Raw genomic sequence first — 20,955 nt, forward strand, 5'->3', positions numbered from 1 at the left:
CTGTACGCCTTTCTCTCTTTTGCCAGAGAGATGTTTCGGGGGGCGGGGGGGGGGTCTTCTGGCTCAGGAGAAGGACCTGGGCTTCTTGTTCTACCTTGGACGAGTGTATTTACTGTTAACTCTGGGCCCCGAACTCCCCTCCCAGGGTCAGGAGGAGGAGGGGCCCCCTGGGGGCGTGACGCCACCCCCTCCTGGTCTGGGGCTGGGACAGGGCTGAGGCCGGGGGACCGGCTTCCCTGCTCCGGCTGCGCGACAGCCCCGTGGGGCTGGGGCCGGGGGTCCAGTCTTGCCCCTGGGCTGTGACCTGTGTGTATCTTGCCTGACGCTCCCCATCACTCCCCCGGGTGCTGTCCTCGCCTGTCTCTCCTGCTCGGCGTCTCTGCTCCAGGGCCCTCTGACGCTCTCCCTCACACGGGCAGGCCTGGGCCTCTCCTGCCGTCAGGGAAGGAAACTCCCAAGTCTGGTGGGTTTAGTGTCCCGGCCCTGCTTCGTCCCGCCTCAGGAGCCTCCGCTTCGGGGCTGGGAGCGCAGGGCGCCTGCTGACTTGGCCGGAGGGTGGGGCTGGGCAGGGGGCTGAGCACTCGGGGTCCCAGCAAGGTGAGGCACAGGCTAGGAAACTGCTCTCCCGGCCGAAAGCTGGGCACGCCCGCGGTGGTCCTCGGGGGGGGGCCAGGACCGGAGCAGCGACCAGCGGGGCGGAGCCAGCCTGCGCTGGGCTGGGGCGTTGCCCGCGGGGTGAGCTGCGGACCTCAGGGTGTCTGGGCCAGTGTCCCCTCGCTCCCAGGGGCTGGGCGAGGCCCGGAGGGGAAGGGGATGCTGTGCCGGGCGCCGCCGCCTGGGGGAGCGTGGCATCACTGCTCTTAAGTTTTGAACTTTCTTGTTTTGTCTCTTGCCCGTCCGGTTTTAGTTCCTGAAATTAAAGAAGTGGTGAGCCACAAGTACAAGACGCCAATGGTGAGTGTGCCGCCAGCCCCGCAAGCCGGTCTGCAGAGGGCTCCCAGGGCACTCCAGCAGGAGGGGGGCGGGCCTCGCAGGGCGCGGGGCGACGCAGTGGTCGAGGCGAGTGTGGTCTGGAGGCCAGAGGTGCCGCTGGCGCGGAGCGGGGCTGCTGGCCCGCTCCAGCCTCGCGGGGCCTCCGGCTGGAGGCCAGGAGCCCCCCACTTGGCAGCCGTCCACTAGTGCGGATGGCGGAGCGCGCGCCCGTGGACGCTGACCCGGCTGGTTCTTTTCCACCCAGGCCCACGAGATCTGCTACTCTGTGCTGTGTCTCTTCTCATACGTGGCTGCGGCCCGCAGCAGCGAGGCGGACCTCCGGAGCCCACCCCGGCCCGTCTCCAGCTGATGGCACGCCGAAGGCTGCCCCTCGCTGGTGCCCCGGCGCGACCTCCGCGGGCCTCTCGCCGCAGCTTAGAGGCGCTCCGTGTGTGTGTGTGTGTGTGTCCCAGCGTGTCCCACGGGGCTGAGCTAGTCTGTCCCCCTCCCTCTCCCTCCCCCAGACCAACCTGCTGTCCCCTCAGGGCTCAAGAGTGAGTGTGTGCGCGCGCGCCCCTGTCGGGCCAGTGGCTCCTGAGAACTCGAGAGGACACGCAATGCGAGCCCCCTGCCGCGTGCCGTTGAGACGTCTGTGTTGTGTTCTCGTCGGTGACGTCGTGGCTCTCCAGGGCAGACCCGGCAGCCCCAGGGAGCTGGGGGAGTCTCGGCTCGTCCTGCCGCCGGCGAGGGGTGGGTAGGGACTGGAGGGGTCGGGGGCGGCAGAGGCAGCGGGCCGCCCTGCTCCCCGGGCAGTTCCCGGGTGGCAGCCGCTCCCACGGCCTCCCCCCACAGCTGGCCGCGCTGACCCCCTTTCGTTGCTGAGCGGCGGTTCCCTGCGGCCTGCCCGCCTTGGCAGGAGACCCCTGGGGCCGCGGGCTGCCCCGCCCAGAGCCGGGTACGGTGGGGAAGGGCCAGTCCGGGCCTCACTCGTGTGTGAGGGCGGGCGAGCCTGGGAGTGGGCAGCAGAGGGACTATAAATATTTCGGCTCCATACTATTTATAGAAGTTGTACAGAGGTGTGAATGTGAAATAAATGTCCTGAACTCCCTGCGGGTTCCTGGCTGCCAAGCATTCGGTGAGGCCCTTCAGCCCAGGTGCGAGGAGGGCCGGACCGCACTCCACAAAGGCAGTCGGGAGCTGAGGCCGTGCCTGCCCCACCTCGCCCCGCGGCCAGCTCCAAGGGGCGCCCCCCCCAGGTGGCTGTGCTCCGAGTGCGCCACTAGAGGGAGCGGCCAAACGGCTTTGACAGGGAGCAGGCATTCACTGGGGCCGGAAAGAGACCGAGGCCTGGTTCTCAGCTCCCAGGGCGGTGTCAGGACTGCGCCAGGACTTGGAGACCGGGAGTGTCTGAGGTGGGGCAGGAATCCGAGAAGCACCCCTGGACCAGCCTCCTGGAACTTTTTTCCTATAGCGTGGAAAAACCCACTCTATCAGAGCACCTCTGAAAGCTGCTGGCTTCCCCCTCCCAAAAGGAAATCAGTGACGGGCTTCCAACTGCTGGTGGAAAAGGGGAAGCCGAGTAGGGCCCTGGCCCCCACACACCTTCCTGGTTCCCTGTCTTCTCCAGACAGGATCCCCTCTGCCCGTGCAACACAGCTATGGGTGGGCAGCAGGCTCTTTGCCTACTGGGACCCCAAAGCAGCTGGGACAGTTCCACCCCAGGCCTTATGGGCAAAGAAACACGGACGTCCATCACTACCCCTCACCAGGCTACCGTGACCTCGGTCACCAGGACAAAGACAGCAGAGCCTGGGGTTTCTGGCCCTTTTGCTGATGATACACTTTGCTCTGTCACAGCTCCTCAGTCTCCTCTACTGAAGATCAGGGAGACCAAGTTCCTTCTATTCATGTTTTGAGAATTTAGGATCCTATGCTGGTCCTCAATTCATCCGGGAGAAAGAATACCTGCCTTCAGTTGGTTTTCAATGTAAATTTCCCCACACTTCTTGTGAAAACAGGCACCTGGGACAGGAAGAGTCAGTTCTCAGTGGCCGCACCAATCTTTTATTGCCCTTACACGCTGAGAAAACGCGGCAGGCCAGAAAGGCCTGTCCCCAGCCGTCACTTCCAAAGCCCACACAAGGGTCTGAGGGCTTCTGCATGGAGCGCTGAGGTCAGAATGTGCCTGCTCACCGTGACTATGCTGCCCTACGGGTGCCCCCCCCCAACTCTAGTGTACACACTTGCACACGTATCCAGCAGTGCGAAGGTGGCCTGTGCAGCTTCCTTCCAGGCTCCTGGCATACGGGCTGGCTCCAGCTGCACCTGTAGTGAGGTTCCCGTCTGAATGCGCTGGGCTGAAACCCTAAGAGCCTCCTGCAGGCCACTTCCTGGTGGCTGCCCCTGGACCAAGGGCGATCTGGAGCACCTACCTGGCCATCCGCAGGGAGCCAGCCCAGTCACTGAGGCACTGCGGGAGAGGAGGCGGCCGTGCTGAACCTGTGCTGCCCCCTCCAGCACCACGTGTGGCCCCCGCCCCCGGGAAGGCTCAGCGAGCGGCTCTGGCACGAGTGCAGGGGCCAGTCCCGCCCGCAAGTGCCAGTGTGCGCTCCGCCAGGGCGGCAGCTTGGGCCAGGGCGGCAGGGTAGAAGCCCAGCGTCCCCGGGGGCACCCGGCCTTGGCCCGGTGGCTCCTCACCTCGCACCTCCAGGCGGCACTCGCACTGGGCCTCGCCTTCTAAGTTGGTGGCTCTGCAGACATAGACACCCCCATCAAAGGGGCAGGGCTTTCTGATCTCCAGTGTCAACACTCCCTGCTTGCTGAACATGCGGAAGCGGGCATCTTTGCCCAAGTCCAGGCCATTCTTGAACCAGGAAATCTTGGGCTGCAGATGGGAGGGCGGGAGGGAGCTCTCAGGCTGAGGGACACCAGATGTTTCTCTCTCCTCTGAGCTCCCCCTGGAGTCTCAAACTACAGCCAAGGCTGAGGACAAACAGAGCCAGCAGGACTGTCTCAGCCCTGTTCACGGAGGGACCTGACCCCCAGGGGTGGCGAGGAAGCAGGGCCAGCCTGGGAGGAGCACTGCTGGAGGTGGGGGCCCCCAGGCCACTCTCCTGGGTCGGCCCGGAACAGCGCCCGCAGGTCCATACCTTGGGGCTGCCCCGAACGGCGCAGCAGAGGGTCGCGTTATAGCCGGCGATGACCGACCGGTTCACCAGCGGGCGGGTGAAGCTGGGGGCCTCGGAGAAGTCCAGGGCCTTGTACTTGGGTGTCTCATACTTGATGCCTGTGGGGGTCAGAACTCAGCACCCAGAGGGCGGCACCCAGCCAGGCTCGCCTCCCGGCCCCGCCCAGCACCTGGTCTGGGGATGAGCACCGGCTCCTTGGTGGTGGCGGCTCTGTCGCTGGGCCCCACTGTGTTGTGGCTGAAGACCCGGAAGTAGTAGCTGTTGCCGATGATGAGCTCCGACACGACGCAGTGGGTGCGGCGGTAATGCTCCAGGACAGTGAACCACTCCTGGAGGGGAGGGGAGGGCGGGTTCCCTGAGCTGGGCCCTACTCGCTGCCAGGGCCTCTCTCGGGCACCCCTGTCGTCTGCACCCTCACTGTGGAGGGAACCAGCGCAGAGAGGAGGAGGGCCCCGCCTAAGGGCATGGAAGGGCAGCTGGGCCCGGGCAGGGATGGGGCCCGGCCCCCAGGCTCACCATGGTCTTCGTGTCGGCCTTCTGAACCGTGTACCCCCAAAGTTCTGTGTTCCCGTCGTCTTGGGGCGGCTTCCACTCCAGAGCCACATTGAAGCCCCACGCCTCTGCAACCTGGATATCCTGGGGCGGACTTGGCTTGTCTGCAGGAGACAGACTCAGGTGGAAGCCCACGCCTCTGACAGCACAAGCAGGGGATGCCAGGCTCCAGGGGCCCCCTTGCCTGCCAGGACCTGGCCTGCCATCCTCGGCAGGGGCTCTGGGCCTCCCAGAGGAGAGGCCCCAGGCCTGCAAGATGACAAGCGGCAGCCCCGTTCAGGGACTGGAGGGGCTTAGGCTCGGAGGGAAGCCCCAGGGCCACGCACCGACGACCTGCAGCACCAGCTGGGCCTTGTCCTCCATGTCCTCCACGCGCAGCATCACCTGGTAGGTGCCTGAGTGGGCGCGGCACGCGGCCCGGATGAACAGGATGGTGTCGGTGGGGCTGTTGCGGATGCTGACCTCCTCGCCCGCCAGCGGCCGCCCCTCCTTGGTCCAGGTCACCTGAGGCCGGGGCTTGCCCTGCGGGGGAGCACAGCTCAGCTGCGAGCCTGGCCTGCCCTCCTGGCCCCTGCGTCCGCCTTGCTGAGGATGCCCGAGTATGCCGGGACGGGAGCCAGCCCTACCTGGAAAGGAATGAGGAGGTTCACGGGCTCCCCGACCTTCTTCTGGATGGTCTGGCGAAGGTGTCTGGGCAGCTGCAGCCGAGGCCGCTCTGTGGGCACAGGAGAGCGGCTTGGCGGGGCCTGCAGGCCAGGAACGAGGCTGGAGAGCCGCGGTTGGGCCCCCCTCTCCTCCTGCCACCCAGCCCCGGCCCCAAAGGTCACAGAGCTCCCGCCGCCACCGCCTCACACGGTGACACAGGCACAGACCAGGGGATAAGGGACTTATTTAAGGTGCAACAGCCAGTCAGTCACAGGCCAGGATGCTAATCTAAGCCTCCGCCTCAATGCACCCTGCTGTTTCCTCTGTCAGCTCTAAGCAGCAGATCCTCAAGGATCCACTCTGCTGGTGACAGACTAATGGCAAGTGGATACCCCCAGGGGCCAACCTGACCCCTGAGCATGTGGAGAAGGCCGACCTGATGGAGCTGCGAGACCCACAGAACAGCTCGACAGTGATGGTGCAACGACCTTCCCTGCTCCGAACCGGGAATGACATGGGCAGCCACGTGGGAGGCCCCGCCCCTCCCGCGCGTGCAGCCGGGGGGTAGAGGGGTGGCCCGGCGTCTCTGGCAGGCTCTCCCCACCGCCCCCACCTCGCTGCCTGAGGGGCACTCACGCAGCAGCTCCTGCACCGTCACTGCCTCCTTGGTGGTGATAGGGGGCCCGGACCCCGCCATGTTGTGCGCCCGCACACGGAAGAGCATGCGGGCGCCCGTGGGCAGGTCCTTCACCAGCAGCGACGTGCGATCGATCAGGCCGGGCAGGGCGGACACCCACGCCGAGCCTGCGGGAGGGCGGAGGCGGCGGTGAGCGGGCAAGGCCAGCGGGGTCCACACCCTGCCATCCACCTCCCTGGTGGCTGATGGGCCCAGCAGGGGGATGGGGGCCAGCCTGGGGGCTGGGGGCGCCCTCACCGGAGCCCTCCCGGCAGTACTCCACGCTGTAGCCGTCCAGCCCTCCAGCTCCCACGCGCTCGGGGGGCCTCCACTTGAGGGAGACAGTGGTGTCGGAGACATCCTCCACCGCCAGGTGGGTGGGCTCGCTGGGCGGGCCTGGACAGAGGGGAGGCAGATGGGGTCTGAGCGAGGCTGCACCAGTCGGCGAAGCTGAAGATCCAGGGAAACCCTCCCCCTTCCACTGGCCTTCAAGCACTCGAGAAATAACCCAGCTTCGTTAAAAGACATGTCTCTAGAGAGACTCAGAAACACACACACACCCAAATGGCACCAGCAATTACTGAAGAAAGATCTAAAAAGACACTCAAAACACCAACATGCTTAGAAGGAGTCGCTTCTGTCAGACGGTGTAGGAGATGCTATAGATGTAATTAAAGGGAAAACTAGCCCAAAACATGGAAGTCTCCTGGCATTGTACAAGTGAGCTGAGAAAACTGAGTGAGTGAGTGAGTGAGTGAGGTCGCTCAGTCGTGTCCGACTCTGCGACCCCGTGGACTGTAGCCCACCAGGCTCCTCCGTCCATGGGATTCTCCAGGCAAGAATACTGGAGTGGGCTGCTGTTTGTCAGTCCCTAAAGAGGGAGGCCTGAGCCCTTCTCCCCAGGGCATCTTCTTCCTGCCATCTCACTAAACCGTGCCCCTCCCTGTGTCTGCCCCACTACCACCAGCCACCCCGCCCCTAGACTCATGGGTCCTGACACCAACAGGGGTCCTCAAGAGTGCCACACCCTCGGGGGCTGCTCTACCTTCTCAACCCCCATTATACAGATGTGGAAACTGAGGCTCGGAGGAGACCATGACTCCAGACATTCCTCCTGGGGACTTCTCAACCCCCCATCATACAGATGTGAAAACTGAGGCTCGGGGGAGCCCATGACTCCAGATATTCCTCCTGGGGACAAAGGCGCTGGTTCTGCAACCCCATCTCTGGTTCCTGGTCCAAGGCCCTTTCCAGAGACAGACACCCATCACACCCTCAGCACCCCACTGCCCTCACCCCTTCCCTGGTTCACAAACCCCGGCTGCAGAGAGTGGGGAACAGGGGAAAAGAACCATCTATGCCAGACGCTCCACCAGCATGCTCTCACTCCATCTTAACAGCAGTTCTGTGAAGCAGACATTGTCATTACCCCCACTTCACAGATGCAAAAAGTGAGGCTAGAGAGGTGAGTCTCAGCTCCACCCCCTGCCAGCTGGGCTCCCCAAACAAGTCATTTACTTCTCAGAGCCTCCCTTTCTTCACCTGGGAGATGACGGGAGTGAGGGAAGACGAGGGGTGTGAATGCACCCCACAGGGCAGCTGTGGTTACTGGGCCCTGGCTGGGGTGGCCCAGGGCAGGGCTGGGGGCACCCTCAGGCTCACCGATGGGCATGAAGGGCTGGGAGGCGGGGCTGGGCCTGGACATGCCCACTGCGTTGACTGCGTAGACCCGCATCTCGTAGATCACACCCTCGATCATGCGCTTCGCCTCGTGGCGCAGCTCCCGCAGCAGGTCAAAGTTCAGTCGCATCCAGCGGTAGCTCTTCTTCTTCTTGCGCTCCAGGATGTAGCCTGGAGAGGGGAGGCGGGCGCACTGGTCCGGCCTGCAGCGCAGCCCCCTGCCCCACGCGCCCTGCCCGGGGCTCAGGCCCATGCCCTCAGCTCACCCAGGACTGGCTGCCCGCCATCGTAGGCTGGGGGCTCCCAGTGCACCGTGCACGAGTCCTCGCCCACCTTGCTGATCTCAGGGGCCGCGGGAGCATCCGGCACATCTGGGGAAGTAGACCCTCCTGCGCCCTGCCCAGCCAGGGCCAACGGCGCCTATCCCCTCACCACCCTAACCAACAGGCTCCCCCATGCCCCGGCACCCACTGCCATCTTTCCAGAATGCGGTTCTCATCAGGTCACCAGCCTGCACTCAGCTAGCCACAGCCCCCCACTGCCCGTATGCCCCCAGTCCAAGTCCCAACCCGCTCTACGGGTCTGAGAGGGGCCCGCGACGTCCGTCGAGAGGCTAAACGACTGAACGGACAGGTCCTCCCTGGTTCCCCCTGCGCTCTCCCCTGGACCCCCGCCTCACCGATGACCTTGACCGTGAGGTTGACTTGGTCCTCCCCCACGGGGTTCTTCACCGTGACCACGTAGACACCCTCGTCCTCCTGCTCGGCCCCCTCCACGGTGAAGATGCTGCGGTCCTTGGTGGTCTCCACTCGGACCCGGCCCTCTGTCTCACACAGCAGCTGGCGGGGGAGGAGGAGTTGGGGGGGAGGGACTCAAGTCAGACCGACCCCAGCGGTTCCTGCAGCCTCTGCAGCCGCCGACAGCCCTGAGATGGGCATGGAGCTCAGCCCTGGGTCTGCTGGGGAGACGCAGCCTGAGTGGGAACTGCACTGTGCGAGCGTCTGATCCAAGACCCTTTCCCACCACCTGCCTGGAGCACAACCCTCGCTGTGTCAGGGAACTTCAGGCAATCACCTGTCTGCTCCATCCTCAGGTTCCCTATCTGATCTACATGACCTCACACAATTACTGTGACGATCTCAAAAGACCTCAGCTGGGCAGAGGAAGCAGCAGCATGTGGAGGAGGAAGAAAAGCCAGGAGCAGTGCCCCGGCCGCGACTCCGACTGAAAAGGGCCAGGGACCCACTCCCCCGCTGGGAGGAAGCACAGTCAAGGCGGGCTCAGGAAGACAAGAGCCGGGGAGCCCCCAAGTCCGGAGGACTTCCTGGGGTGTGGAGGGTGTGAGCATGTCTGTCTGGGGCCTGAGGGCCCCGTGGAGACCCTGCCTGGGGCGGGAACACGGCTGGCCAGATGGAGCGCCTTCGCAGAGACCTCGCCTGAGCGCGGATACCACATGGACAGAAACTGACGGCAGGCGAACAAACCTCCTCCAGCCTCGCTCACCTTCTTGTCAAACACCCACTCGTCACCAGCACCCGACTCCTCTGACGCATCGGGGGCTGGACCTGCTGGGACCTTCTTCCCCTGGACACAGAACAGGAAGGAAGGAGGGAGGGAGGAGGAGGAAGGTCTGGTTCGGCCTGGAGGGAAACCGTGCCAAGCACCCCCAGTCCGTGTCTCTGCCCACCCTCTCGGCCAGCTGTAGGGCGTGCACAGGTGGGGTGGGGACCATGCTGGCCCCATGCACCCATTTTACAGATGGGGACGTGGGGGAGGGGTCCACAGTACCTTTGTGATGGTCTTCTGCCAAATCACAGTGGGAGCAGGGTCCCCAGAGATCGGGACGTCCAGGCGTAGCTTGTTTCCGGCCACCACCACAATGGTGTCCGGTACGCGGCCAGGGCAGTCCAGGTGGATCTTGGGAGGTTCTGGCAGGGAGACGGGACAGGTCAGAGAAAGAGGAAAAGGGCCCCAGGCCTTTGAAAGAAGGAAAAACTGCAAGAAGCACACGCCCCTGGGTGTTGGTTTATTTTCTGAATTTATTTTATCAAGATACTGCTTAATAAGTACTGACAAACATATACACCTGTGTATCCACTGCCCGACCAACACCTAAAACACTGCCTTCTCCCCAGGAAGTTCCCAGGGAGGTTCATAACATTGGGTCACCTAGGATAGCATGTCTCAGGTTGTGTTTGGGGGAACACCAGTGTCTTCCTAGAAAAAAAAAATTTCCATGGAAAATATTTAAGAAACCCTGGGTTAAACCAAGTTAGGTAGGACTTTTCAGAGCCTTTGACATGCCAATGCACTTTCTGAATCAAGCAGCAGTAGGACAGATGGTTCAGGGTTTCTCAAACTTACTGAACCCTGTTTGGAAAGCCCTGACCTAGAGCCTGCCTCAGCCTGGACGATTCTCCCCAAGTTAAAATCCTAAAATGCCTGACTACAGTTTAACCTAAAAGCAGGAGAGGTACTTCTAAAAGCAGAAAAGGTTTAATAATGAAACCCCACAACTGTGACGTCCTCTGCAAGCTCACGTGTACCACCTTAGGTCGTCATTCCTATCAGCCCATCGGGGAGCCACTTTGGGGTCCTTGTCTTAGAGGTGAGGACACTGAGGCTGAGACAGACCACAGCTGGCCCATGGTCGGGAGTGGTAGAGCTGAGGCTGGGCCTCAGGCTGAGCCAGGTCCCGACTCCCGGCTCCTTGTTTCTGTAAGTGGAGGGGAGAGCCTGGCGGGGTAGGGGAGGCAGGATGCAGGGGCCCAAGACTCACCCTGCCTGGGCACGAAGTCAATCTTGACCTCTGCAAGAGACAGAAGAGCAAGTGGCACCAGGGTGCAGGCTGGGCCCAGCAGCAGGGGCCCCTCTGCCCCTCAGCACCCACTCACCCATGAAGTGGAGCTTGGCAGACAGGTTACAGGCAAAGCCTTCTGGCACAAAGCTGTAGTCCGCCTCGTCTGCAGGCGTGACGTCATCAATGGTCAGCTTGTGGACCCTAGAGGGCAGTGGTGGCTCAAGGGACCCTGCTAGGCCACGCACCCCATACCTCACCAGACAGCCCAGCCAGGGCTCCAGGGAGCCCCCACCCTGCCCTGGCTCAATGGTGTGCAGAAGTGTTTTCTTGGACTTCCCTGGTGGTCCAGTGGTTAGGAATTCACCTGCCAACGCAGGGGACATGGATTCGATCCCTTGTCTGGGTAGATCTCACATGCTGAGGAGCAACTAAAGCGATTGCACCTAGAGCTGGTCCTCCTCAAAACGAAAAACCACCGCAGCGAGACGCCCGAGCACTGCAACTCAAGGGAAGCCCCCGCTCCCCTTGAGAGAGCCGGTGCACAGCAGTGAGGACCCAGCTCAGCCAAAGAAATGGTTTTTTAAGTGCTGTCTTTCTCTGCTTTTGAATTTTTCCACTCCCTTGCCTGATTTCAGAGGTAGGCAGTGTAGATATGTCCCCTTGGCTGGGCCCTTGGAGACTGGGCAGGGACCTGTCACATTAATCTCTGTGACCTTGGGCCCAGCACGGGCTGGCCCAGATACTCAGGGTATGAGTAAGAGAGTGGGAGACAGTGAGGGCCCCTGGCCAGAGCCATGCCCCGCAGCGCCCTGCCCTGCACTGGTCACGTGCTGGGGGTCCCAGCCTGCCTGTCTCACTACTTCGTCTTTGTCTCCAACTTCCTCCTGTCTCTAGTGGACCCTCCTTTTCTGCATGTGTCTGCCTCTCCACACTTCTGTGTACCCCTTTTCCTGTCTGTCTCTGTCCTGACTGTGTGCCTGTCCCTTTCTGCTCCCCTCTCTCTCCTCTCAATATTCGTCTCTAGCTCACTCTCAGTGCTAAGTATCTCTCTGCTCGTCTCTTTTTCTGTTTCAGTCTGTTTTTCTATGCGTCTGTCCCTCCCTCTGTCTGTGTCTCTATCTCAGCCTCTGGTTCTTGCTGTGTCTCTGAGAGCCTGTCCCTGGCACACCCTGCACACTCACCGCCCGATGTGCGACACCTTTATGCGGTTGTCAGGCACCAGCTCCTTTCCGTTCTTCAGCCACACGCCCCGCACGTTCTCATCTGACACCTCACACTTGAACACAGCCTGGTCCTTCGAACCCACCGTCAAGTCCGCGATGCTCTGGTACACCTCCAGCTTCTTCTCTGGGGGGCAGGGCAGAGCCAGTGAGCTGGGCAGGGTGTGTGTGGGTGGGAATCTCTGCGGAGATCTCGTGGGCTTGTGAAAACACACGAGTGCATGAGTGCAATGCCTGTGTGCCTGTGACGGCGCTGTGTACACAAGGAATCTGAGTGCGCCCAGGTGGGTGACGCTAACCAGGCCCATCTGAACCTCCCAAGGCTCTCCTGATGGTCACCCCAGCATCCCCATTTTACGGATGAGAAAGGGGAGGTTTGAGGTATTAAAGTGACACGTCCAGGACCATGCTGGCCTCGACGCTGGCTTTGCTCAATTCCCGTCCATGGCTGGGGGCCTCGGGGACCCCCCAGGCCTCACCCTGCACGATGAGCTCAGCCAGAGCCTGGCCCCCGCTGGTGCGCAGCGCGTAGTGCCCGGCGTCCTCCAGGGTCGCCTCGTTGATGATCAGGTGGTGTTTCTGGCCGTCCTTCTTGAACCGGTACTTAAAGGTCTCCTCCCGGGTCAGCTCCACGCCATCCTTCAGCCTGGCCAGAGGGCGGGCAGCAGGTGCCAGGGCCCCCTCTGGGGACACCCCAGGCCCCCGGCCCTGCCCACGACCCCCTGCCGCTGCACTCACCATTTGACCTGCGCCCCCTCCTCAGACACTTCACACTCAAACTCCACGCGCTGTCCCACCATCACCAGCTGGTCCTCCAGCGGCCGCGTGATCAGCACGGGGGGCTCTGTCAAGCGGAGGGAGTGATAGGTGGGCTGCTCTGTGGGGCCCCCGTCAGGGTCTCAGGGTCCCGGGCCCACCTTTGACGAAGAGCTCGGTACTGCACTTCTCGCCGCCCACCACGCACTGGTAGGCCGCGTCGTCCGCCAGCGAGCACTGGCTGATGGTCAGCGTGCGCTTTGCGCCGATGGACTCGAAGATGTACCTGGGTAGGGCCGGGGTGGGGGCAGGAGACCCATGGACGCCCCGCCTGGGCCCTGGATGCCCCTCAAATCCCCGTCGGGACCCCTGTGCCCCACCCCAAGACTTTCAGGAACCTTACTTGCTGTGGAGCAGAAGAGGCCAGTGGAGCACTCCCGATGGGAGGAGCGAGATGGAGAGAAAATGAGCAGGGAAAGAGCCGGGCAGAAAGAGAGACAGGGAATCAGAACCCAGAGAAATGGGGGGAGAGAGAGAGAGAGCTGGCCCGAGGGCAGGGGCGGAGAGAGAGGCGGGACAGCAGGGTGGGGGAGCAGCCCTCGCCCGCCCCAGCACCCCCAGGCCCCACTCCCGCCCTCACCTGCCGCTCATCTGAATCTCCTGTCCGTTCTTAAGCCACTTGACCTCGGCGTCAGGGTCGGCCAGCTCCACCATCAGCCGGATCTTGTGGCCCTTGCTCACCTGGTAGGCTGGCTGCAGCTTCTTCTGAAAGGCTGAGCACCCCCACCCTCAGCCCCCTGCTCCCCAGGCTGGCCCAGGCCCGGTGGACAAGGTCCTGCCTCCCCACATTTCTCTCTGTGCCTCTGCTGAGGCTCTGTCTCTTTATCTCTGTCAGCTGCTTCTCCCTCTGTCTTCCTTCCTTGGGGTCCACTTCACCTGCTCAGCTCAGGGCTAGGGTTCGGGGCTTCCAGAAAGGCCGGAGCTTGGCAGGAGAATGGGTGATGGGACAAATGGGCCTTCTCTTCCTCTCCAGTCTGTTTTTGCAGCAACCCCCAGGTTCATGCCCTCCTTCTAGGCGCCTCTGCTGTCTGAACTTGATTTCCAGGGCCTCCATGTCAAGCCCGTGATGGGGAAGGGCTGGCCTGAGCCCTCGCCTCTGACCCACCTGGGGTGGGGGCCAGGCGCGCTCACCTGCACCCACCTGTTCTGTTTGCCTATGAGGGGGCTTAACCAGGGTTTTCTCTTCCCAGGTTGGGGGGCGGGGTGTCCTCTGGGCTAAACTGGCTTCTTCCCCTTCTGGGGGGCATGGGGAGAATCAAGCAGGCTACTTTTTTCACCAAGGGCGGGTAGGGGAGGAAGGGGTCTCCTGGCTTTGGCTGTGGAGAGGAGGGCTGGCCTGGGCTCCGTCCTCTTCCTGTGGCGTCTCTGGGCTAACTTTGCCCTTTTCTTTTTCTGTACGACCATATGCCAACCCGGGCACCCTGGCTTTTTCCCTCCACAGAAGAGGACGTTCACCCAAAAGGTCCCTTCCCGGGTGCCTCTAAGTCAACCAGGACGCCGCTCGCTTTCCTGTGAGCACGTCTGCGCGCCGTCGTGCGTGCACGTCCCTGCGTCCACGCGCCGCTCTGCGTGCACGTGCCTGCGTCCACGCGCCGCCGTGCGTGCACGTGTGCGCAGGCTCTCATCCAGCCCTAGCTCTGCTCGGGAGGCTCACCTGTGCTTTTCTTCTCGTCCCGCTTTATGCCCTTGAGCCTCTTGAGCATGCCCCGCAGGTCGGTGACTCCGTGCTGGAAGGCAATGCGTTCGTACTCCGACGGGGGCGCCTGCCGCAGGATCTCCCACACGTCCTCCTCGGCGGGGGCCTCCAGCCTGCATCCACGTGGCGAGCCCTCAGGGCCCCCATGGCCAGGACAGAGTTGCCGTCCCCTCCCCTCCCCAAGCGGGAGCTGCCCCTGCCCCTCTGACCCTTCCCTTCTGGTGGGGCAGCTTGAAATGGAGTGGATCCCGGGCCAGTTCCAGGGATCATGAGGCCTTAGGTGCTCAGTGTGGGGGACTGGGAGGGGCTCCTGGCTGAAGTAGGGATGATAAGGGTGGGGCGGGGGGGGGTGGGGCAGGCTTCCTGGGACACTCACCTCGGGGTCCGTAAACTGCTGCTCCAGGTAGGGCAGAAAGGCAGTGTACACATTAGAGGCGGAACAGAGAAGAACAAAGGTGACTCCATATTGAGTCCATGCCTTTAGCACTAACCCTTGTGCTCTGTTGCCTGTTCTTAGTCAAGCTGGCTCTGCACCCTTGTAAAAGCATGTTGTCTATACCCTGAACCATAAAGTATATGATAGTCCATTCTCAAGGCTGTGTCTCCCTGGCTGGTTAAAGGTATAGAACACTCTTCATTTGAATAGAGATAAAAAGTTACAAAAGATAACGATTGTCTTGTGGGATGTTTACAAGAACACTGTGACCAAGTCTACCTGGAGGGCTGCAAGAACAAAACATTCTACTAAGAAGTCTGCAATAACCAGCCACACGCCCTCCCCCTTTCAGTAGAAGAGACCAGAATTCTATCTGGGCTAAGGTGGTTCTTTGGGACATTAGTCCACCATCTTCTTGGTTTGCTGGTTTGCTGAATAAAGTCAGTATTCTTTGCCCCAACAAGTTGTCCCTCGATTTACTGGCCTGTCATGCAGCACGCAGTACAAGTGTGGAGTCAGTAACAAAGGCACGGGTCATCCCTCCATGAACCACAGCGCGTGGGGCCTCACCTCCACTTTCCTCCCTGCACTCACACCATTCCTTTTACAGGGCCCCCGTGGCCTTGTTTATTCCTCCTCAGCTCTGATAGGTGAGTGTCAGGAGAGCCGGAGGCTCAGAGACTCTCCCTAGTCAGTGGAGATCCTCGCCCAGGTCCTCACCGAGGTCAGTCTGATCTCCAGCCTTCTCATCTGTCACCTGCCCTGGTGGGGATCGCCCTGCTGCCCCCAAAGCACTTGACCCCAATGCTCATTCTCTGGGCTGAAGCAGCACTGGCCGTAATGCAGGGTCCAAGAGCGGGGGGGACAGGACACAGAGAACATAAGTCAGTTGTGCTGGGTGGGGCTAGGTGGGCAATTCCTGAGGCTTTGGAGCCTTCTCCCACTTCTGGGTCTCCAGAGCCTACTGAGAAGAGCTATCACAGACTCAAGTGTAGGCTGGTCATGGGAATAGTGTGGGGATGTTAGTTCACGGGGTGTAACCTCTGCTGTGCCCTCTGACGCTTCCCCGCACCTGGACTGTCCCATCTGATGGACAAGAAAACCAGCTTAGAGAGGTGCACGACCTGCTTGGGGTCACGCTGCTGGAAAACCACAGGGCCGGAATTTGGGAGCTGCATGTTCTGGGAGCTGCTACCCTGGGGCTTACCTCTTCCTCAGCAGCGAGCTGAAGTCCAGAGTCCCAGCATCCTCGTGGCTGTCACTACGGAGAGGAACCCCCAGTAAAGCCACAATAGAGCCAACTATTAATAGGAGGTGTTTGGGAGCAGGGGCTGGGGTGGGGGTGGGGGCGCAGTGAGAGAAAGGGACACTGACTGCACGGGTGCACCCTGCCCATCTCAGACCCTTGGGGTCGCCACACAGGTGGATAGGAAGGGGTACCTGATGCGCCGACCACCTCCAGCCAGGCTCCTGCGGGGGTAAGACTCAAGTTTTTCACCTGCCCGGGGAGTTTACTCTCTTCCACACCCATCCATTTCAGTCTGCCCATTCACATTACCCCAAGCCCTGGTCCCTATGTTATGCCCCTGCTCTGACCCCCATATCAACCCCAGTCCTGGTGCCCCTGACATCCCTCCCCAGCCCTGGCCCTTCACATAATCCTGGCCCTGACCCCAAGGGGCCACAGACCCCAGCACTGGCCTCCCCCGCGGGCCCTGAGGAGAGAGGGCCACTCACGTGCGGCGGAAAGTTGATCGGAGGTCCACATCTCCGGAGCCAATGGCCTCTGGTTTCAAAGAGGGGGGATGAGAGTCAGGGGGGAAGGTTTTAGAGGGGGCCTGCCCTGGGATCTCCTGGTGTCACAGGCCTGCTCATCTGTGACCCCTTGACAGTGGGCATCTGTCCCAGGAACCTGCCTTCTGAGCCTTGCCCAGCCTGCATCAAGGAACCAGGGATGTGGTGCAGTTTATGTTCCCCAATACCTTCCACATTCATCTCCCTCTCATCTCTCTACTCACCCTTTCCCTCTTCACTAGTGCCTAATCATCAGACATCAAGATGATAAAGACCCCAGATGAGATCTGAGCTCAAGCCCCACTCCAACCCTAAAAGCTCCGATGTATTTCTTGCATGCTCTGTGTGAATAGCACTGGGCGTGTGATCAGCGGGCGTATGGTCAGGCCTCAGCATCCCCCTTAGTACTGGGAAGTGGAGGCGGGTGTGGGAACTAGACCCATGGGGAGCCTGAACCCCACAGACGCCAGAGGGCCCCTCACCATGGACAGTGAGGTTGAAGTTGCAGCTGTCAAATTTGTCCTTGGTGGATACCTCACAGCGGTAACCACCGGCAAAGGTGGCCTGGGCATCCGTGATGTGCAGCTCAAATAGGTAGACCTGTGGAGGTGAGGTGTCAGGGAAGGCTGGAGGCCAGGATACGAGGCCCTGCACCCTAAAGGAGACGGGGTGGCTGAGGACCACCGACCTTTTCACCCTTCGGGGCTTAAATGAATCCATTCAGTTTTGGATATCTAAAAACGGGGCCCCTTCTCAAGACGCATTGCCATCTGCTGGCACAGGGTGGTGATGAAATAGAAATCAAGGGTGGCTACAAGGCAAGGGGCATTCGCTTAGGATAAGGCATTTGGGGGGAATTTCCTGGCAATCCAATGGTTAGGACTCCATGCTTTCACTGCAATGGGCCCAGGTTGGATCCCCGATTAGGAATTCCACGAGCCACGCAGTTCAGCCCCCCCCAAAAAAGGCATTTTTGTTCAGGGCACTGCCCACACAACTGAACATGTCCACCTACCCTTCCAGAAGCCCCCTTGCCTGGGCCAGGACTGTGGAAGAGTGGGAGGAGCAAAGGCTGGGAGTCAAAGCACAGCTTCTAGCCTGGCTCTGAGTGACCCGGCACCACCAACAGCAACCTCTCAAGCTTTGGTTTCCTCGTATGTGTAGAGAATTGTGGGTGCTCATCGAGGGCCCCATGAGCCTTCCACCTGGGGCCTTTGCACCCTCACTGACTGGTGCCCCCCAGGCTTTATTATGCCCCCTTGAGACTATCACAGCTTCCCTGGTGGCTCAGTGGTAAAGAATCCACCTGCCAACGCAGGAGACGTGGGTTTGATCCCTGGGTAGAGAAGATCCCCTGGAGGAGAAAATGGCAACCCACTCCAGTATTCTTGCCTGGGAAATCCCATGCACAGAGGAGTCTGGCGGGTTACAGTCCGTGGGGACGCAAAGGTCGGACACGACTGAGCACACACGTGAGACTGTCACGCCTCTGAGCCCCCATGTTCTTCCGTGCCCCCCAGTAACCCTCCTCCGAGCCTCCCCAAGCTCGCTGAGTGCCGCTGGCCCCCCAGCCAGCTTTGCAGGCTTTCCACGCCCCTTCTCTGCACCTCCTCTGTGGCTCGGGTCTCACAGTGCCCCCCTGCCTCCCTGTGCCCCCCAGGCCTTCCGGGGGCGCCCTGCGGCCCCTTGCTGTGAGCTCCCCGTGACCCCGTGCCCGCGGGCCCCACCTTGCTGGTCCGATCGTAGCTATCATGCAGCTGCAGATGCTGCCCCACCTTGCTGCTCAGGTCCACCCACTTGCCCTTGAACCACTTGACCACGGGTGGTTTCAAGAGGCTGGCTCCGGCCACACGGGCTGAGAAGGTGATGCTGCCACCTGCAGGAGAGGGGTGATCGTCTGGGCTTGGGGGGCGCCCTGTGCCTCCCTCCCCCACCTCACCCCGGGGGCAGCAGACCCACACTCACCCACGGTCACCTCGCCATCCTGTGGCCTCATCACAAAGAGGCCGATGGGGTCATCAGGGGCACCAGGGCCCTCGGGGGCCGCTGAGCTGGTCCCTGTGGGCAGAGGAGTTTGAGACCTGCCCTGGGACACTGCCACCCACCAACCTGGCCTCCCTGCCCCGCTCCTCTCACCTTCGGGACTCGGGGAGCCTCCTTCCACCTCAGGGGCGGAGGTCGGGGCCTCTCCAGGGGCTCCAGGGGCCTCGGCGGGGGTGGGAGCAGGCACTGCCACAGGCTCCGCTTTCGCTGGAGGGGATCAGGTCCAGGATTGTGGAGCAGCTTCTAATCAGAGCCCCCTCCCCCACACGCACCGGTTCTCTTGTCCCTGGTCCTTCCCATCTTTGTGGGAAGTCAATTCAGCCTGCGTTTCACCTTCTCCCTGCCCTCACCAGCTGTCTGTCCCCTCATCTCAGAGGGTCAGCCTGAACATCTCTCCTCTCTTCCTCTAGGCTCGGATCTTGGTCCAGCCCGTCAGGTTGGGCTGGGGCTCGGCACACGCCCACAAGTTCGCGGGGCTTCCCTGCCAGCACACCCAGCCCACCAAGTTCCCATCCATGTGGGGGTGTCCAGCGGGAGGTCAGTGTTACGTCTGACTCATCTCTGAACTTCCCCCACCTCCGGAACGGCCCAGATGGGCCGGGGAGCCTCGTGGGGACACTCAGAAAGGTCTCGCTACAGAAAACAGGAAAAGGCCACGGCAGGCTGAGGGCACACCCAGATCCAAGGCAAGAAACTGGGAGGACATCTCCTGTGCCGTGACTGACGGAGAGCTGGAGGGGCTGCTCCAACTTCAGGGAAGGCCGCCCAGGCGCTTACCTGCGTCTATGACCTTGAGGTCAAACTTGACCTTGGAGGAGCCAGCGATGACCGCATAGGAGCCCTGGTCGGCGGGACCCACGTCCCGCACCGTCAGCGTGTGGCGCGTGCCCTCTGCTGCCAGGCCATATTTGTCGCTGGCGCTGATGTCACTGCCCGCCCGCTGCCAGCGCACCTTCAGGCCTGCCCGCTCTGTCTCGGCCTCGAACACGGCAGGGCTGCCGGCGGCCACCTCTGCGGACCGTGGCTTCTTGCTGAAGGCAGAGACTGAGGGGCCAGTGGAGTTTGCAGGGGTCCCCTGGCTTACCCCTGCACCCACTCCTACATCCCCTCTTACCAAATAAGGTGATGAGCGCTTTAATGGATCACCTTGTTTAATGCTCCAACTGCTCTATGAGGTAGGTGCAGTTATTATCCCCAGAGGAGGGCTCCGAGGCTCAGAGAGGTTAAGTGACTTACCCAAGATCACACAGCCAGGAAGTGGGAGAGCCAGGCCTGTGGTCCACCCACCATACAGGAATTTTGCTAGGTGTGTCCCTGAATAGCCCACCCTCTCTGCCTGTGGAAGCCCAGCCCCCACCAACTGGGGCCCTTGGCAAGGGGCCAGCACTCTGCCTACTTGGACGTGGCTAAAATTGTCCTCTAAGGGCCTGGGGCTGGGAATCAGCAAGTGAGATAAAGTTGGCTTGGGAGGGGGCTGGGGCTGGAGGGCTGATCCCCGACCTGGACAACCTTGGTAAGGCCAGGGCGGGGACTCCAGGCTGTGACTTTCTCTGCCCTTGGCGGTGGCTCAGGGACCTCTTGACCACCCTCTCCCAGAGCAGAGGGCCTGCATCACCTCAGTGTGGGGGCCACGCCTGGTGTGGGGGCCACAGAGGCGCAGGCTGCTAAAGCAGAGACTCTCAGAGCTGGATTGACCCACCGAAGCCCTCTTTGTACAGTTGGGGAAACCAAGACCCAGAGAGGGGAGGGGCCCATCCAAGATGTTCAGGGAGATTGCTGGCTCGAGTCTGGAGCCATCCTGGGGTGCCTCCTGCAGCAGCCTTTCCCCAAAAGGCAAGCCGGGACCTAACCTTGCTGCAGAAGATGGGGATGGAGGCAGGGAAGGGGCCCCCCGGCATCCTGACAGTGGGGCGATAGCCCTGGGGGCTTCCTGCCTTGGCTGTCTCCCCCTCTGGGCCCCTGACCCTGGTTTACCCTCACTCTCATCAAAACGATGAGAAGGAGAAAGTGAGAATCGAAAAAGAACCCAGGAGGACAGAGCCCTTGTCCTGGGAACCCCTCAGGAGCTCATTCCTGGGCCCACCCCCCAGCCGTGGGTGCCCCCGGCCCTCCCTGCCCCACGCTCGGCCCCCAGCCCAGGCCTGGAGCTACCTGGCTTCTTCCCTGGCTCGGGCATCTCGAGAGAGGTCACAGCCGGAACCGAGCAGGCACGGCCACCCAAAGAGACTCTGAGCAGGGATCCGGTCCCCGACTATATAAGGGGCCGCCCCCTCTCCCGGCCCTCCTTATCTGCACCCTGCCTGGACACCTGCTAAATATAGACAAATTCCCGAGATCAAGGGCTCTCCAGGAGAATGTGTGGCCCTGGCTTTCTCCGCTGGCTCCAGCGCCTCCCCCACCAACCCAAAAGGACAGATTCTGCCCCCCAACCCTCAGT

General features: G+C 61.7%; 2 protein-coding genes across 12 annotated transcripts in view; one reads left to right on the plus strand and one right to left on the minus strand.

The window, feature by feature from the left end:
- The window catches only part of MADD (MAP kinase activating death domain), a 40,519-nt gene extending 38,439 nt beyond the window's left edge, over positions 1-2,080 (plus strand). For 10 of the 11 annotated variants that reach the window (XM_061153315.1, XM_061153335.1, XM_061153325.1 and 7 more), the window contains 2 exons: positions 908-954; positions 1,238-2,080. In XM_061153315.1, the coding sequence (XP_061009298.1) occupies positions 908-954; positions 1,238-1,342 (152 nt within the window). In that variant the 3' untranslated portion in view covers positions 1,343-2,080. The remainder of the gene's footprint in view (positions 1-907; positions 955-1,237) is intronic. The other variant, XR_009694456.1, reaches the window with a different exon arrangement.
- Positions 2,081-2,683: 603 nt separating this feature from the next.
- On the minus strand, positions 2,684-20,694 carry MYBPC3 (myosin binding protein C3). The gene is made up of 31 exons (XM_061150491.1): positions 20,670-20,694; positions 19,296-19,562; positions 18,612-18,725; positions 18,441-18,533; positions 18,203-18,351; positions 16,958-17,075; positions 16,419-16,467; positions 16,122-16,151; positions 15,889-15,942; positions 14,622-14,639; positions 14,204-14,358; positions 13,130-13,262; positions 12,651-12,775; positions 12,472-12,577; positions 12,213-12,379; positions 11,695-11,860; positions 10,608-10,714; positions 10,493-10,522; positions 9,502-9,641; positions 9,217-9,297; positions 8,393-8,552; positions 7,980-8,084; positions 7,696-7,884; positions 6,292-6,429; positions 5,994-6,161; positions 5,339-5,427; positions 5,039-5,234; positions 4,677-4,816; positions 4,330-4,489; positions 4,122-4,258; positions 2,684-3,856 (listed from the first exon to the last, which is right to left on the minus strand). The coding sequence occupies exons 1-31, from the start codon at positions 20,692-20,694 to the stop codon at positions 3,521-3,523; spliced, it is 3,945 nt and encodes a 1,314-aa protein (XP_061006474.1). The 3' UTR covers positions 2,684-3,520.
- Positions 20,695-20,955: the final 261 nt, after the last annotated feature.

The sequence above is a fragment of the Dama dama genome, chromosome 1 (genome assembly GCF_033118175.1).
Source record: "Dama dama isolate Ldn47 chromosome 1, ASM3311817v1, whole genome shotgun sequence".
Lineage (NCBI taxonomy): Eukaryota > Metazoa > Chordata > Mammalia > Artiodactyla > Cervidae > Dama > Dama dama.